This window comes from Mustela lutreola, chromosome 16 (genome assembly GCF_030435805.1).
Source record: "Mustela lutreola isolate mMusLut2 chromosome 16, mMusLut2.pri, whole genome shotgun sequence".
Taxonomy (NCBI): Eukaryota; Metazoa; Chordata; class Mammalia; order Carnivora; family Mustelidae; genus Mustela; species Mustela lutreola.
This window is the reverse complement of record NC_081305.1, coordinates 6,232,244-6,250,292: the sequence shown is the minus strand read 5'-3', so window position 1 is coordinate 6,250,292 and position 18,049 is coordinate 6,232,244. Positions and strand designations below refer to the sequence as shown.

The 18,049-nt window shown below is 53.6% G+C and overlaps 1 protein-coding gene across 1 annotated transcript in view; it reads left to right on the top strand.

Annotated features, from left to right (window-relative positions):
* PLCG2 (phospholipase C gamma 2) overlaps positions 1–18,049 on the top strand; it is a 147,159-nt gene that overhangs the window by 76,495 nt on the left and 52,615 nt on the right. Inside the window, exons 10-19 of the mRNA XM_059153472.1 lie at positions 2,994–3,095; positions 4,145–4,263; positions 5,917–6,002; positions 7,386–7,506; positions 7,818–7,986; positions 10,835–10,939; positions 12,144–12,233; positions 12,823–12,998; positions 14,247–14,447; positions 15,413–15,532. Of these exons, the coding sequence (XP_059009455.1) occupies positions 2,994–3,095; positions 4,145–4,263; positions 5,917–6,002; positions 7,386–7,506; positions 7,818–7,986; positions 10,835–10,939; positions 12,144–12,233; positions 12,823–12,998; positions 14,247–14,447; positions 15,413–15,532 (1,289 nt within the window). The remainder of the gene's footprint in view (positions 1–2,993; positions 3,096–4,144; positions 4,264–5,916; positions 6,003–7,385; positions 7,507–7,817; positions 7,987–10,834; positions 10,940–12,143; positions 12,234–12,822; positions 12,999–14,246; positions 14,448–15,412; positions 15,533–18,049) is intronic.

Genomic DNA, 18,049 nt, shown 5'->3' with positions numbered 1-18,049 from the left:
AGGCTGGCATCCCGGGTCTCCGTGTGCCCGTCACTTAGATGAAGAAATGATGAACGTGTTTTCCGGTTTTATTTCACCTGTCCTCCATCTCCACACCTGGCTTCCTCCTGCCCGACCCCTCTTCTTCATTTACTTCCCCTTCTTCTTCATTGTCGCTGGAATATTCTAAAGCAAACCCAGACTGGATCATTTCACTTGTAAATGCTTCATTGTGTCTCTCCTGAAGATACAAACTTTATTTTTTTAAATTAACGAAACGTAACCACAGCAGTCCTGCCCTCCTACCAACACTACCTTCTTAATGTTACCCACCGCATACCCCACATTCAGATTTCATTGACTGTAGGGAAAATAACGAACAGAGACATATGCTTTGCCCAAGGTCAGCCATGCGGAGGCCCAGACAAAGGCGGTAGCTGCTACGGTGCCTGATGAGTGAGGACCGAGGACACGGCGAGGCTGTGCTTTCCCCATGTGGGCTTAACCAGAGTGACCAAGAGAGGGCTTGTGTGTACCCCCTGAGACAAAAGCTAAAGTGGGGTGCACTGAAGGGGCAAGCGCATGGTCTGGGCACCTTACATGCTGGGTACTGGGCTCCTCGTGGCCTAAAGCAAAGAGGGGTACATGCTTTTCTTTTTCCCCTTTTTTTTTTTTTTAAGATTTTATTTATTTGTCAGAAAGAGAGAGCATGCACAAGTTGGAGGGAGAAGGAGGCTCCCTGCCAAGCAAGGCTCCCAATGAGGGATTCGATCCCGGGACCCTGGGATCGTGACCTGAGCCAAAGGAAGACACTTTACTGACTGAGCCACCCAGGGGCCCGCAATATGCAATTCAAACAAAAACTTTGAGGGGAAAAAATTTATATACTCTGATGAAATAATTGCCCTTCTAGGAACTTGTCCTATAGAAGTAGTGGCAGAATCTTGAACAGAAATGAAAACTTGGAAGTGACTTCAAAGTTCCCACTGGTGGACTAGTTAAAGGTGCCACAGCCCAGCCCTAGAGCAGGTAAAAGGAAGACTCCAGAACTGATGTCCCTGGGTTGGCCTCGGGCTCATGGTCAGGTCTCGGTCAATGGCTGAAGTCTCTGTTTCTCCACTTATGCAATGTGGAGAGTCATACGTACCTCCTGGGGGGTGTGGGAGTTCAAAATGAGCCGCTATGTGATAAAGATTTACCATGGAGCCTGGCATGTAGTCCGTGCCCAGTGCTGCTGGCACTAGACCCTATACCAAGTAGGTAGATTTTTTTTTTTTTTTAACCCCCAGAATATTGGTATTTGAAGCTCCTTTAGGTAGAAAATTTCTTTATTCCCAGCCAGGCTAGTTCCAGGTTACACGGGCTAAGCACCCCTATTTTTTTAATAAACGCAAAAGCTTTGTAGCAGAAGGAAGGAGGAAACCCCTGGCTTCTGGCGGGCATCAAGGGCTGGGGAGGCATTTGCATTAGGGAGCCTACGATTTGGGTTTCGTGTTCTCCTATTCAAAGATCATGACACCTCACGGGCAGATAAACTGGCTTCTCCCCGGCCTCCTGGCTGTTTTGTGTCCCTATCCAGGTAGATTTGCAAGGGTCAACAGCAGAGGCTCAGCGTGGATCTGCGACCCATGCACCGGTGCAAGGCTGTTTGTCACCACCTCATTTGCATCTGTCCTTACGCCTTTGTTTCTCTCTGACATCCTGGTCTGACCTTTCCCATCCAAGCACACATGGATCTGGTAGCACATTTGCTTTTATTATCCTAGAAGGCCAAGGTTTTAGAATATTCAAAATCCATAAAACATGAGTCAAAGGTGACTACTCTCTGTGCCAGGTTTCATCTTTGTGCCTATGAATATATGGGCTTTTAGGAATTAGGAGAAGAGTAGAGTTAGTTTATGCTGTGTGTTCTTTTTCTAACGGGCTCCTGTACGTCTAAGCTCCAGAAGCTGCTCTTGACCTGTTGAATGTGTGTCTCAGACATCCAAAACTCTGAGCAGCATGACTTGGCTGACTCTTTTTTTATAAACGTTTTTAAAATATTTATTTATTTATTTATTTGACAGAGAGAGAGAGAGAGAGGGATCACAAGTAGGCAGAGAGGCAGGCAGAGAGAGGGGGAAGCAGGCTCCCCACTGAGTAGAGAGCCTGACATGGGGCTCTATCCCAGGACCCTGAGATCATGACCTGAGCTGAAGGCAGGTCAACCCACTGAGCCACCCAGGCACCCTGAGTTAGCTGACTCTTTGAAAAGAGGACACCCTCCGTGTCAGTTTATTTGGAACCCTCACTCTGCTCCTTACTAGTTGTGTGAACTTGGGATTGTCACGGAACATCCTGAGTTTCTGTTTCCTCTTTCCAATGATGACATACGACCTGCAGAGTCACATGGACTAACGGAGGTGACCGTCCAAGGAGAAAGATGGTTTGAGCCAGCTGCTGGGATCCAACCAGTGTCTGTATACCAGAGGCTGGGTTAAATCCATAATCCTATTTCACACGGTCTTACACAGAAACCGCAGCTGGGAAGTATTCTCATGTAATAGATGAGGGGCATGGGAGGGGTGTAGCTTGCTGGGGTCAGCCAAGTGAGTAACCAAGCACTCTGACCTGACTCAATGGCCTCTTCATGCCAGTAAATGTAAGGAGCTGGCAGAGGGCAGGAGTTGGCAAACTCTGGTCACGGGCCGAATCCGGCCCACTACCTGCTTTTTGTAAATAAAGTTTTATTGGAACACAGCCATGCCAATTTGTGTATGTTTTGTCTATGGTGCTTTTTGTAGTACAGGAGCAGAAATTTGGCCATGACCCAAAGACTAAATTATTCAACCCTTTGGTCCTTTATAGAAGATATTTGTGAGGTAGAGTCACAAGGTATTTGTGAGGCCCTTGATTGCATGTGAATCTGAAATAGGTTGATATTTTGGTCTTTGATGGAAACCGGATCCTGAGAGAGGAAGGGTGTTGCCAGTCCTGCTTCTGATGATCTCCTGTTCTCTCTCTGTCACTCAAAGGAGCTTTGGGCTCAGGATCTGAACAAAGTCCGAGAGCGGATGACTAAGTTCATCGATGACACCATGAGGGAGACTGCCGAGCCCTTCTTGTTTGTCGATGAGGTGAGCGGGCTCCTTGTCAACTCGGCTTATCTTTTTGACCCACGTCTGTGACCCCTGGAGTTCATTGTTCAGTTCTCTTCCCTCAGAAGGCTTTGCTGTCGTCCGCCCCCAACTGACCCTGTTGGTTGAGAGCTGCTTTTCTTCTAGGTTCTGAGTCCCGCCTTCGGTCTTGCTCATCTTTCTCTACTGGGCTGTGTGTCCTGGGGGGGTGCTTGGCTCTGCCCACCAGACGACATCTGCCGCCAGGGAGTGTCTCACAACGCAAGCGTGGCGACCAGATTGAAAAGTTGATGGGACGTCTGCGTCTGCCCTGGGTGAAGCAGCTGGGGAGGTGGGGCTGAGAGGAGGACCGGGGTCCTCCTGCCTCGCGGAAGGCTGTTTCCGGGCAGCAGAGAGTAGCCCTGGGCCACTCTGGCTGGTTTTTTTTTTTTTTTTTTTTTTTTTGAGTGAGGTATTGGGGTAGGAAATTTCCTGCCTTTTCCATGTTAGAATACTGGTTATATTCTTTTTTTTTTTTTTTAAGATTTTATTTATTTATTTGACAGACAGAGATCACAAGTAGGCAGAGAGGCAGGCAGAGAGAGGGGGGGAAGCAGGCTCCCTGCCAAGCAGAGAACCTGATGCGGGGCTCGATCCCAGGACTCTGAGATCAGGACCTGAGCCGAAGGCAGAGGCTTAACCCACTGAGCCACCCAGGCGCCCTGACTGGTGATATTCTTTTGCTTTAAGTTGGGCGGTGAGCTTACAGATACTCATGGTATTGCTATGCCTTAAATCTTCCGCGCGGGAGGCAGGTACGTTTGTAGTATCCACTATCTCCGGATTCACATTAAAGGGAAACATCACACGGGTGAGTGAAAGGTGTCTGTCTGTCCTGTTGTGATCTGAGCCTTCTGCCTGACAAATCTGGGTACCTGAGGCCAGGAGACCTTCCTCTGAGCTCCCGAATCAGAGCCGCCATCTCCCGGGATTGGCCGAGACAAGAGAGATCCCCGGCCTCACCCGTCCACATCCCCCTCATGACGGTCTCGCCTCTGTGACTCCCCCAGTTCCTCACGTACCTCTTTTCGCGGGAGAACAGCATCTGGGATGAGAAGTACGACGTGGTGGACATGCAGGACATGAACAACCCCTTGTCCCATTACTGGATCTCCTCTTCGCATAACACGTGAGTTTCTCGGGGAGCCTGTGTCGGGCCGAGCGGCACCAGCACCCCGCTCCGGGGAGGCATGTGGGAGCAGGCAGAGTCCAAGGCCACGCTGCTCAGACTAGAAAGTACAAAAGCTTCTGGAAGGGATGTGGGGATGTACTCCCAACTTTCCCAGTTGGTATTTGCATTAATCATGTTTTAGCTGTTTTTCACAGACATCTCTGGGGAGCCACAGCAAAGCAATGAATGAGTTATTGAACTGGTACTTACTGAGCGTGTTCCCTGTGCCTGGGTATGGGAGGCATAGCAGGGGAGACAGCAGGAGCAGCCCTGTCCTTGGGGACTCGGAGGGGAAAGGCCTCCCTTGTTTTGTTTTGTTTTGTGTTAAAGATTTATTTATCAGTTTTTGAGAGAGAGAAAGAGAGAGAGTAGAAGCCCATGAATTGGGGCAGAGGCAGAGGGAGAGGGAGAGAAGCAGACTCCCCGCCAAGCAGGGAGCCCTGTGCGGGGCCTGACCTCAGGACCCCAAGATCATGAGCCAAAACCAAGAGTCATACACCCAACCAGCTGAGCCATCCAGGGGTCCCCAAAGCCTCCTTTTACTCAAGGATGAACAGGAGTTGCTGAGAGAAGTACAGGTGGTGAGGCAAGGAGGAGCCACACGTGCAAAGACCCGGGGGCAGGAGGAGCCGAGGGCGTCTGTTAAGATTATTAGATGGTACAATCCAGGAGGGTGAGTGGCAGGAGAGGAGGACACTTGAGTGGAACCTTTAAAATCACAGCAAAGGGCAGTAGGAGCCACCGATCGCTTCGCAGTCAGAGAGCAACGCATTCACATTTACCTTTTATTATCCCGATTATCCCAACTTCAGAAGAGAGGGTAGACTGGAAGGGAGAAGTTGCAGTCAGGTTCCCCTGCGCAGTCCGCTTGTGGGGTGAGAGGGTGTAGATCTTGGGGCCTGGCCATCTGGAGAGAGCGGCAGACGGGTACCTTCCCACGGGTCACCGCAGGCAGGAGTCAGAAGGCATTTTGGAAGGTGATGTCTTCTTAGGGGAAGACTGATTGTTTGCCATGGCCATTGGCTTAGAGTGCTGAATGCCACCAAACCCAGAGGATAGTGAAGGAACGTGAACTCTTGAAAGGGGTGTGGGGCACGGACATGGGGGAAAGTGCGTACAAATATGCATTTTTATGTCAGTTTTGGTGGACACAGTTCAAAGCATAGTGAATTCCAGCAATTGTTGTTCAAGACCTGATCTTGGCCTGGAGCCCTGGTACCACAATGGCGGCCCATCATTGGACGAATGGCCTCCTAGCGGGCACCGTGGTGGTGGGGCATGGGGGGTGATAGTAGGGTCTTTAATTGATTGCCATAAGTCAGTGTCACTCCTGATACCCCTGGACCAAATTCTCCTCCAAAGAATACATAGTCTTGACCCTTCCTTTGGGTCACCAAGATGGCTGTCGTTCACGTCCTGTGACTGTGGCCTGGAGCCCAAGACTTGTGCCCAGGATGGCCACACGATTGCTTGTGTCTGGCCCAGATCCTAACTGGGGATCTTTCTAGACAGGAAGAATTCAGGATGTTGGGCACTTGGGCTGCAGGGTTCCCCAAGACGCCCCAGGGTGCGGGCCTGTCCCCTCCATGGCCATGGCGTCCTCTCCCTCAGGTACCTCACCGGCGACCAGCTGCGGAGCGAGTCGTCCACAGAAGCCTACATCCGCTGCCTGCGGGCGGGCTGCCGCTGCATTGAGCGTGAGTGCTGCTCGCCCGGGGTGGGGGGCACTCGGGGGGACTGGAGCTCTGCCGTGTCCCTGCTTGATGCTCGCGTTGTCTGAAAGGCCTGAGTCATGTGGGTGACGGGGACAGGCCACGGGAGGACCCAGGTCCCCGTAGCCTCTGGGGGCGGGGGATGCGGTCACTAAATGCCAGCCGCTGTTCCCCAGAGGGTCTCCCCGCAGGACGAGGCATGGTGTCGAGCCTGGCCGGACTGGAGTGGGAAACCCTGGGGCGGCGGCCCGGGGCCTCTGGAGAGTGTCCTGATGTGGCGGCAGGGCTGGGGGGCTTGGTTAGGCTGCTTTTCTCCTTCAGTTGCCCTCCGGGCTACTTACGGAGGAAGGAAGGAGCCCTCTGTGTTTCGGCAGCTGGCCGGGCCTTGGATGCCACCTGACCACTCTTTTCACAGCTGCTCACGGGCACCCACAGGCCCTGGATGCGCTCGGGAGCCTGCTGCTTCCCTCTGGCCTGTCTGCACCTGCGGAGCTGTGCAGGTGCACTGGGCTGAGAAAGGGCCCAGAGCCCTGACGGAGGGTGCAGTTTTATCAAACCCATTCCTCCGACCATCAGACTCAATGGCACCTAACCCTCCAGACGGTTGTCTGGTGTATGCCCCCCATCCCAGGAAAAAGCAAGTGTGAAAAAATTAAGTACGAAGCAATCAGCTCCTGGTACCTCTGGGGGTTAAAAATAGAGGGGATGTTCACCTGCTACCTAACCTAGTTCTGTTTGAATGTTTTCCTATGAAGCTGAGAAAGATCAGCATCTCATTGCTCTGTATTATTTCCACTAGCAGAACAAACAAGCCAAGGGAAATCAGAAACAAATCCCACAGTATAAATCTATTTTTTAAAAAAGGAAACACAGGGGTGCTTGGGTGGCTCAGTGGGTTAAGCCTCTGCCTTCAGCTCAGGTCATGATCCTGGAGTCCTGGGATCGAGCCCCGCATCGGGCTCTCTTCTCAATGGGGAGCCTGCTTCCCCTTCTCTCTCTCTGCCTACTTGTGATCTCTCTCTCTGTCAAATAAAGAAATAAAATCTTTAAAAAAAAATAAAAAAGGAAACACTGAAACTAGCTTCTTTGGGATGACTGTATTGGGGATCTTTAATTAAGCAACTACAGTCTTCCCATAACTGCACAAGTAATGCATGTACACAGGTAACAGGGCTCCTCGTGTTGCCAGCCCCCGAGGGGAGTTCGTGTGTGGCCCTCACATCGGTAACTGAGCCACCGGGGGCCCCGGGCCCAAGCTGGCAGATGCCCATCCCCGCCCCGACCCCCCTTGCGGTGTGGCTGCCGTCAGTGGACTCTCCAGGCAGGGACAGATGGCCAGATGTCGAGACTACATGTTTCTCCCCTCAGTGGACTGCTGGGATGGGCCCGACGGGAAGCCCATCATCTACCATGGCTGGACACGGACCACCAAGATCAAGTTTGATGACGTCGTGCAGGCCATCAAAGACCATGCCTTTGTCACCTCCAGGTCGGTTGGCTGATTTCCTGGTGGTTCGTCTTTAAGGGAACGGTGGACAGACGCCCCTGCCCACACCCATACACACCACACACAACCCACACCTACCTACCTGCCCAGCCTCCATCCTCTGGTCTAGCCCAACAAGTCTTCAGCTGAGTGTTGGCGCCCCCTTCAGGCCCAAAGCGGAAGTCCCTCCCTGGTTCTGGAGCTGGGAGGATGCGGGTGCTGGGACACTGCTGCCCTCTGCACCCCCCCCCACCACCTCCCACCCCGGCCCCACCCCCCACCTGCTGGGCTGAGCCCGCTCCTCCCGCACACAGCTTCCCAGTGATCCTGTCCATCGAGGAGCACTGTTGCGTGGAGCAGCAGCGCCACATGGCCCGGGTGTTCAAGGAGGTGTTTGGCGACCAGCTGCTGACGAAGCCCACGGAGGCGAGCGCTGACCAGCTGCCCTCACCCAGCCAGCTGCGGGAGAAGTTCATCATCAAGGTGGGTGGCCTCGGGTGGCCTGGCATTCATTCAGGAAAGCCAGTGGCTCAGAGCACAGGTCCTGCTTCCACCGCCCAGACTCCCACCAGCTCTCCTTACTGACGCCCTGAGCGACCCTGGGCAAAGTTGTTTCACCTCGAGGAGCCTCTGTGTCCCAGTGCATTGTGTGAGATGGACACAGAATGGAGGTAGACAGTTGCCCCAAAAGGCTGTGTGTGCTCATGGCTGAAGGGGGTCTCTTGCCAGCTGCTGGCAAGGGGGAGAGCTGAAGATTCAGCTGTGCCCGAGTGCCAGGGATGCCGGGGAGAGAGGTGATGTTTGGGGATCTTTATTACTAAGACGAAGAGACCAGGTATATTGCAGCTTAAAGCACAGAAGAGGTCATATCCTCTTTAACTGAGGGAGAATGTTCTAGAAGGTTTGAGCTCTGGTCCACAAGGCTGTCAAGGGAACCAGCATCCTCTTATTCTGTAGACCCCCAGAGAATCCATTCAGAATCTGGGGTATGGTAGCATGTGAACTTGGGGGGAAATGTTGCCTCTTTATTATTATTAACCTGTAACTAAAACTTAACATTTCCTTCCATTGTGAATATCAGCAACAAGCCACTTGGGGCTTTGTCACCAGCAGAAATCATGGATAGTTTCATATCGTGTTGACAGTACAGATATCTTAAAATAATCTTGTCCGCATCACTGCTTTGAAATTATGGTGGCTAATCGATTTGATTGTAGATCTTCTATAAAAAGCTAATAAGGAAGCACACCTATTTACATTATAAATATTTAAGGTCTTAATAACTGTATTTCAATATAGTTTCTCTTAAAATTATGTGCATTGTAACAAACTATAGAAATGATCCCTGAAAGTATAGTCTTATGTGCATTGTAAATGTTTTGAGAAACGGGTCTGTCGTCTTCCCCAACTTCAAAGGAGGTCACTGGCACAGAAGGGGTGGGGGTCTGCCCTGGGACGTGGTCCCCATGTGTGGGGTCGATGGTAGATCATGGGCCCATCTGAGCTTCAGCGCAGAGAAGGGGCAACCTGGACGTGTCCCGGGTCCGTGATTTCTGGCAAACAAGTGGGGTGTCAGTTCGGTATGTCCCAGCCTGTCCTGCCCTGTGTGTGAGACCGTCACATGTCCACAGCTCCCACAGAGGCGGCTGGATGTGAAGTCTCCGGTTTAGCCCCTGGCGGAAGGAGAGAGATGGATTTTGGTGCCAGGTGGCAGGGTCGTGTGGAAGGACAGACAGGTGTTTGCCACACAGAGGGGGGCGTTGCCTTCAGGTTGGGGGAGTAACTCCGTCAACGTGGGGGTCGTGTGAACGGGTGACACTTTCCCCAGACTGTCACTGGGCCACCCAGCCGCACTGGGAATAATCCCTGCCTGCCGGGAGGTCACGGTCTAGTGGGGAGACAGACCCGTCCACAGAGGAGGGCCAAACGCTGTGAGGGGGCTTTCTCAGAGGTTCATCCCGAGGAGGGCATGTTTGGGCCCTCAGGGTAAAGGCACTAGTGTATCTGGAGGATTTGGTTATGATGCTGGGGCAGTGTTTTCGAGACACCAAGGGAAGCTTCCAGCTTGGGGAAGGCAGGACGAGAGGCCGCGAGAGCTGGGCCCGGCAGGGTCCGCGGCTTCTCAGGCGTTAGGTCAGTGAGGGTGCATTTCCCTGTAGCTTTGTTTTCGTGGGACCGCTCCCTGTGCATCCCCAGAGGGTTTCTGGCTCTTGTTTGAGGGTGTGAGGTCGGGGAGGCCCCATCAGAGCACCCTTTGCCTCCCCATTGGTACTCCGTGGCTCCCTCCGTTTCTGGTTCAGGGAAGAGGGTGAGAACAGCGCAGGGGAGCCTGGCTAGGTGTGACAGTAAATGCTGTCCAGTCTCCTGCAGCCCTGAGGGGTGGCAGATCCCAGCCCCCAGACCCATTTTCCAGATGGGGACCTTGAGTTCTAGAAGATGGCTTAGCTGAGTTGTGGTTGGCTCCTGCCCAAGAGGGAACTCGAGGCCATTCAAAATGACACATGCTGCCTCAGTGTTGACAGGTGGCTTTCATGCCCCTTGGCTGACAGGACCCAGCAGGGGCTGGCGTTACCCCCGTTTCATAGGGGAAGTGACTGAGATCGAGACACGCTGTTACCCAGCTAGTAAGGCTCTGAATCTGAGCCCTGGTTGGACTCCCAACCCTTAGCTCCCTCCTCTGGGCCACCAGAATCAAGATTCACAAATACTGGCCTGCATGGATGTTGGCGCCCATCTGGATGTAGATTGTTGTTGTCATGGTCTTAGTCTCCCCGATGAGAACTGTAAGCCCCAGAGATGTGTAGCCTCCTGCCCAGGGTCACACAGCTGAGAAAGCAGCTTAACTCTGTGTCCCCGGTGTGCCGTCCACAGCCCTGCATTCTGGGCCATTGGACTGGCTGTTCCTGCCCTTCCCTGTGTGTGTGGCAGAGAACACGGGACATGCGGGTGGTGTCACTGACCCACTGTTTATCGAGAACTTACTATCTGCTGAGCTTCCACAGAAGATTCAACCGAGAACCGCACAAAGTCCTGCCGTCGTGGGGCTTATGTTTTTTGACAGGGAAGCAGAAGTCACAGAGAACCACAAAGGGCCCAGAGTTGGAAAATAACTCCCAGGGGCCAGAGAAAGCTCCTCTGAGGAGGTGACACCGAGCACAGAGCTGAATGTAGTGAGAGAGAAGGCAGGTGGCGAAAACAGGCAGTGCAAAGGCCCTGAGGTCGACACTGCAGATAGATGCTGGCTGGCTGGCTGGCTGATGGGGATGAACGCTTGCTAGCTCCAAGATCCTGAACTTGGGTCTTGAGGAGACTGTGTGCATTTTCCCCTCAGCATAAGAAGCTGGGTCCCCGGGGCGACGTGGATGTCAACATGGAGGACAAGAAGGATGAGCACAAGCAACAGGGTGAACTGTACATGTGGGATTCCATCGACCAGGTGGGTCTCCCTGCACCCCTTCTCAGGGCCATGAGCACATCTGAGGCCTACCAGAGAACTCTGAGAATATTCCTATCTTATTCCCATCTTCACCTTTATTTTCTTTTTCTTCTTGAATTTTTTTGAAAGATTTTACTTATTTATTTGACAGACAGAGATCACAAGTAGACAGAGAGGCAGGCAGAGAGAGAGAGAGAGGGAAGCAGGCTCCCAGGTGAGCAGAGAGCCCGATGCGGGACTCGATCCCAGGACCCTGAGATCATGACCTGAGCTGAAGGCAAGAGGCTCAACCCACTGAGCCACCCAGGCGCCCTTCTTTTTGAATTTTTAATGTTTTACTTTGAAATCACTTTATATTCCCAGTAACATATTGGACATTCACACGCACATAAAGAATATTTATGTACCCTTCAGTCACCTTCCCCAAATACTAACATCCTCTATAACCAGAGTGGAATTGTTGGAAGCAGGAAATGAACACAGGTGTCCTACCGCGTGTTCATTCATGGGCCTTTTTCAGTTTTACCAGTTGGTCCACTGAGGTCCTGTTTTCGGTGTAAGGTTCAGTCCAGGATGTGACTGTATCTGGCTGTCCTAACTCCTTACTACCCTTCCATTCGGGACAGTTCGACCGGGTGAACCACTTATTTGGGTGAGAGGAATGCATTTTGAATGCTTGTGCCACTTCTCACATCCTTTAACCTGACATGCAAATCTGTCTGCATATATTTTGATATGTATGTTCTTCCACCCTAGAAACACTAAAAATTGTTAATGTGTAAATAAAGAATTAAGTCAGATGTTGAAGAGTCTCTGGCCAGACTAACTGAGAACTCCTGAAAGTCATAAAAAGTGGAGGTAATAGACAAAGACAGCCACCAGGCCCCCAAAAAACAATCCCATCATTCATAAAGGGCTTCAAATTAAATAAATAGGAACTAGAAATTTGGCAGGAAGTTGTATCTACTCTTAGACCCAGTGATTAAAAAAAAAGTCCTGAAAATGCCAAAAGAACCCCAAAATAGATGTTTTAAAGGAAACATCCTGAAGGGGGTCGAATTCCATGAAACCACCATATACGTCTACGGAAGTGGGAAAGGTTCATCCCTCGAAAATGCTGGGGTGATGCCGGGCAGGGCCCCTGGGTCCCAGAGTTGATGCGGCGAAGACGGAGGGGAGAGCTCATGCTGGTTTCCCTTTCCAGAAATGGACTCGGCACTACTGTGCCATCGCTGATGCCAAGCTGTCGTTCAGCGATGACATTGAACAGACAGCAGAAGAAGAGCTGCCCCAGGTAGGGGACACAGCCTCCTACCCGTCCTCTGTCCCATGGCCACAGGCCCCAACATCCTCAGCCCAAGGAGCCACCCCTTCGGGTACCAAGGTCTGCCTGGCTCTTCTCTGATTGGCTGGCTTACCAACCAATGAGATTCAAGGATGTCTTTCCTGCTCTCTGCGGGGCCTGGTGGGCCTGTGCTCTGGGTGGGAATGGAAGTCATTTGGATGCTCCATCCAGCCCCCTGTCCAGCCTGATTCCCAGCTTTCCTGCCCTCTCCCCTCTGGCTCCTGGCCGTCCTCGGTGCTGTTTCTTGAGGGCAATTTCCAGGGCTTTATGGCTCTCAGATTTCTTGTGCAGTAGAGTTGAAACCTGTACTGGGGGCGGGGCCCCTTTGTTGATGTCTTAGGACTCCAGGAGGCCACTGCCCATGGCGGCAGGCAAGGGAGGGCTGTTGGAAGCCACCTTCCCAGACCTCTTGGGGTGAGGGCAAGCCGACACCAGCCTGTCTGCTATCCAGTCCCGAGCCAGCACGCGCAGAGGGACCGGTCTGGCCGTGCTGGGGGTCTGGTTCAGGTTTTCAGAAATGCCTCCTCTTGTGGCCCAGGATATACCCCCCACAGAGCTGCATTTTGGGGAGGAGTGGTTCCACAAGAAGGTGGAGAAGAGGACGAGTGCCGAGAGGCTGCTGCAGGAGTACTGTGCGGAGACGGGGGGCAAAGACGGGACCTTCCTGGTGCGAGAGAGCAAGACCTTCCCCAACGACTACACCCTGTCCTTCTGGTAGGCGCACGCCGCCTTCCCCTTGCAGCTGGTCCGGGGCCGGGGGGGGGGGGGGGAGGTGGGCATGGCATGAGTTGTGCAAACTCAGGCCTCCACCAGAACCCCAGACTTCGTTTAGGGAATCTGTGTGGGGCAGGGGTGGGCCGAGGCAGGTGAGGCCCAAAACACAGCAATCAAGACTAGTGGTATTTCAGTGCAAAATGTTTAAAAATCAGAAGTAACGAAAAATCCATGATGAGCAAAGTATCATTATCATTTTAAGTCAAGACAGGGTCTGACCTTGCACTAAGGACAATGTGGCCTTACTCATCCCCCCTCCACTGTCCCCCAGTCCTGGTCTAGAGCAGGTAGGGCATCCCAAGTCACTCAGCCTCCTTCTGTCTTTGTTTTCTTGTCCCTAAAGCAGAGATTCTAAAGGTGGCTTTATGGGGCCGTTGGGAGCTTTCTCGCTCATTGACTCCTTAGTACTTTCATTCACTAAAGGGTGTGCATTGAGTGACTGCTGTGTGCTGGGCACAGCGATCTGGCAGTCCAGGTCCCTGTCCTGATGGCAATTAGAGTCTGGTCAGGAAGATGGACAATGAAAAAGGAGTCCGTGATCTATAATTGTAGTTGTGATAACGTGCAATGCAGAAAATGCTAGATGTTACAGAAGTCTATACGAGCAGGGCCTGATGGAACATTGGGCTGGGAATGGTCAGGGAAGACTTCCTGTAAGAAGTGGTGTTTCCATGGAGACCCGAAGGATACACATTATAACAACATACCTCTAAGAGTGACAGCTAACTCCTACAAGATACTTCCCATGTGCCAGGCAGCGTTGTAGACACATTTTGTGTGTGATCTTGGTCAATCCTTAGGACAGCTCAGCGAGGACAGACCACAGGGATGATGATGGGGGGGGGCGCTCAGAGAGGACCAGTCACTTTTTCAGGGTCACTTAGCACATCAGTGGCTGAGTCTGGATTTACCCCTAGACCTTCTGGCTCCAGAGTAGGAGTTAGGTAGGTAAATGTCGTTGAAGGAAGTTGGTAGAATGTTCTGGAATCCAGGCTCAAGGGCCAGCCTTCTCTAAGAGCAGAGGGAGGCGTGTGTGGCCACACGTGGTGCCTCCCTGTCAGTGCCCCGGCCGCAGTGCTGGTCCACCCCCCGTCCCCGTCCCGCCCCCCTGCATGTCCTCCGCCACCCCGGGTGCAGGCAGGGTCAGTGGGCCCAGCCTCGTTGCTGACGTCGTCTCTCTCCCTGCAGGCGGTCTGGCCGGGTCCAGCACTGCCGGATCCGGTCCACCATGGAGGGTGGGACCATGAAGTACTTCCTGACCGACAACGTCACGTTCACCAGCATCTATGACCTCATCCAGCATTACCGCGAGACGCACCTGCGCTGCACCGAGTTCGAGCTCCGGCTCACCGACCCCGTGCCCAACCCCAACCCCCACGAGTCAAAGCCGTATGTGTGCCCGTGCTCCCGGGGCCGCAGGCCTCAGGCGCCAGGTTTAGTGGGTGCAGACACCCAGGCGGATTGGGTTCAGCAGTCGGGAAAGCCAGTCTTGTGGGTGTGCTGGGGCTCAGTTTCCCCCAAGGCCCCTCACCCAGGCCCCCGGGATCTCTTAAATTCCCCAGGATGGCCCCTGTTTCCAAACACCGACTCCATCTTTCTTCCCGTCCCTCGGCCTCTGCCTGCCCCTCTCCTCCCGTACCTTCACAGTCCCGAGCTCTCGGGCTTTGATTTCCGGAGCTGAATTTTGGTCCGGTGATACTGTTCTGCTTGTCAAAGCTCATTCCCTGTTCATTGTGCAAGTGAACAAAAAGAAAGTAATTGTACACATCTCCTTTCATTTTTATCTAGTGAAATGAATATTAGTTACGCCTCGCAAAAGGTTAACCCATTCTGGAAATGAGCGGGGGAGCTATTTTTAAGCAGAAGGCTGCTAAAATGTACATTTCTGAGAGGCCTTATAACTTACCGCAGCTTTCTTACTTTTATCTGAATGTGTATAGATTGCCTTTTTAAAATCTGCCATTTCATATCTTTGAAAGTAACCCAAGACTAACCAGACAAAAAGACCCGAAATTCTGTTCCTGTGTCCTCTGCCTCCGATTTTCTGTTCTCCACATTGACAGATGCTGGCCCTGGTCGGGCTGATGGGGGGCAGGGGTGGGATGGGTACAGGTGGGTTTAATTTCTTCTCTCGTGCTCCAAGCAGAACCCACTATAGGAATGTCTTCCCTGAGCTCCATCTTGGTGGTCTTTTTTAAAAAAAGATTGCCGTCTTCAGCGGCGTTGTTGGGTGGGGAAGCCCGCGGTGGAATTTCCACGGCGGTCTCTGGGGCCTTTTTCCAGGCAGCCTCGGAGCCCAGGGCTTCCTCCTCCGTGGGTGCCCGTCTCACTTGGCCGATTTCCCTGTGCCGCAGGTGGTACTACGACGGGCTGAGCCGCGGGGAAGCGGAGGACATGCTAATGAGGGTTCCCCGGGACGGCGCCTTCCTCATCCGGAGGCGAGAAGGCACCGACTCGTACGCCATCACCTTCAGGTGAGCGGGAGGGGGGGGGTGGTGGGAGCCAGCACGTGCTCGCCGGAGGCACCCCGGGTGTGGAAGGCACGAGCGGCGTCTGCTCAGGGGAGCTCTCTGTGTGCGGGGCCCGGCTCTGGGTCCTTAGGAGTTGCACCTGCCCCGGGAGCTCATTCCGTCTTCCAGCAGCTTCATGACCATGATCCTTCTTGTTCAGAGGAGGAAACTGAGGCACAGGGAGCTTAAGGTACGCTGAAACATGCAGCCAGTAACGGCGGAGCTGGGGTTTGCACCCAGGCAGCCCTGGCAGCCCAGAGCAGTGACGTGGCAGACCTGCTGTCCTTCCGCCCAGCGTGGGCAGTGGGAAGGCCGCACGGACCGACCGCCTCCAAGACTGTGGTTCTGTCCTCTAGTTCCATCCCCAAACCCCAGGTTGCTCTGGTTTCCCCCAGGGGCAGTGTCGGGGAGTTTCAGACCCGGTTTACCTTACTGTCCCCGCGTCTCCCCTACCCCAGCGTGTGGAGCCCTAAGGAACGTTCCCGACACGGGCCTGCCGTGGAGGCTTCGTCTGCCCGAGTCCTTCCTCGCAGCCCATGAAGAGTAGAGGAGGTACTGCGAGTAGGGAAATGGAGGCCCAGAGAGGTTAAGTGTCCTGTCTAGAGCCACACAGCCTTGTCCTGGGACTGAGGCAGAATTTCAGACTTGGACTTAACCCATGTTCAAAGCCACAGTGAGGTTTCAAGAGGCTTATGGGCCAGACGGAGCCTCGGCCTGCGTGGTTATGTTAAGTACTGGGAAACTGCTCTTGGAAGTCTAGATTTCTCCTTGGGAAAAGTGGGAGGAAGCGGAAGCTCCAGACCCCACGTTCTCACGTGGTGATGATGGTTCCCAGCGGTTCAGGAGAGGCCCTGGTGCGTCCAGGCCACTCTGTTCCTTCCATTGCTGTTGCCTTGGCCCATTCCCCTTGCTGACCCTGCCAGGCTGCCCTCTGGGCATGTGGATTTGCTCCCCCCCCCACCCTGTTACTCCTTCCTTCTTGGTGAGTGGTGGTGGTGGTGGTGAGGCTTGTTATCATTGCTGTTTACTGAGCAATGTTTACTCTGTGCCGGCTCCGGCCAGCCTGGCTCCTCTGTGCTTTGTGCTGCCGACAGGGAGGCTCTGGGCTGCTTGGCACTGGCACCTTGCCTTTGGCCCCAAAGCTCTTGGTGGTGCTGCCTCCCACCCGGATGGGATTGGGCAAGTTTAATGAACACCTGTTGTGCCAGCCGCCATGTTGGGTGCTGGGCGTGGAGTTGTGCGGTAGTTCTGTCAGTCGGGAGGCTTTGGGGTACAAGGGACAGAAACCAGACTCAGTGGCCAAGCATCCCAGAAAGGAGGCGTTACCGGCTACTAGCGGAGATGCTCAGCAGGCGAGCCGGCTTCCAGCAGGCCTGGATCCACGTCTCACCGGGCAGCTCTCGGGAGGCCAGTTGTGTGTCTGTCTTGGTGCTACTCTGCACTGGGTTCCCCTTGGGAGCCGGTGTTGGGTAGAAAAGACGAGTCCTGTGATCCCCACGCTTTCCCCGGCCCCTGCCTGAGTGGGGTGTCATGGTTCCGACTGGGCACCTTCAGGCTGGCTGTGGGTTGGAATCACTTCCCTGGAACCATGTGGATGAAAATGAGATCCCCAGACGGAGGCCTGGCCTTATGCGTCCACCCTGCTGTTTGCCTGCCTGCCCTCCCCCTGAGACTGGTGGTACCCTAAAAGCTGGAGTTTTTAAGTTTTAGGGCTCAGTAAATGTTTAAGTGTTCAGTGAGCACCTACTATGTGCCGGGCTCCTTGTTGGGCTCCCGAAACACAGAAGGGATACAAACCGGCCAGTCCTTGCTCTCATGAGGCCAACAGTCTGCTGTGACCGAGACATCCTGTTCCTCGTGTGTCTCTCTCGAGCGCTTCCCTCTTGCTGAGCATTGGCTTGCCAGCAGCAGGGGGTCGGGACGCGCTGGCTGAGTGAGCCAGTGACGAGGTGCTGGTGTCTTAAGGAGGAGAGGAAGGGAAGGCTATTTCCTTTGTGTTGGGACGGTGCATGTCCTGGCCTCCACCCCCCGCATGTCCGTGGGGGGCGTGGTCACTGTAATAGTCAAAGATGACCTCCCCCCGCCCGGACACAGAGACTTTTTCTAATTCACTGTGGTCATGGTGTGGGGTAGGGGTCACTGTCCCTCACTGAGAAGTGTTGCCTGGGGCAGAAAGGTCAGGCACATGACCGACACATCACTGTGATGTTGTGCGGTAAATGCCACAGAGTGGACGGGCAGGTGACAGAGGGTGAACGGGAGTGCTAGGGGGACACGGTGGGGGATGGGCTCCAGGCGGACGGAGAGCACGGGTCTGGAGGAACTCTCCCTCCCCGGCCCCCTCCCCAGTATCTGTGGAGTGCCTCTCCTGGGCCGGGTGGTGGTCTAGGCTCAGAGAACACAGACTGGACTTCTGGATAGATCTCTACGGGAGGGGACAGGTGTCTGCTTTCATGTCTGTGCAAAGAGATGAAGCTGCTG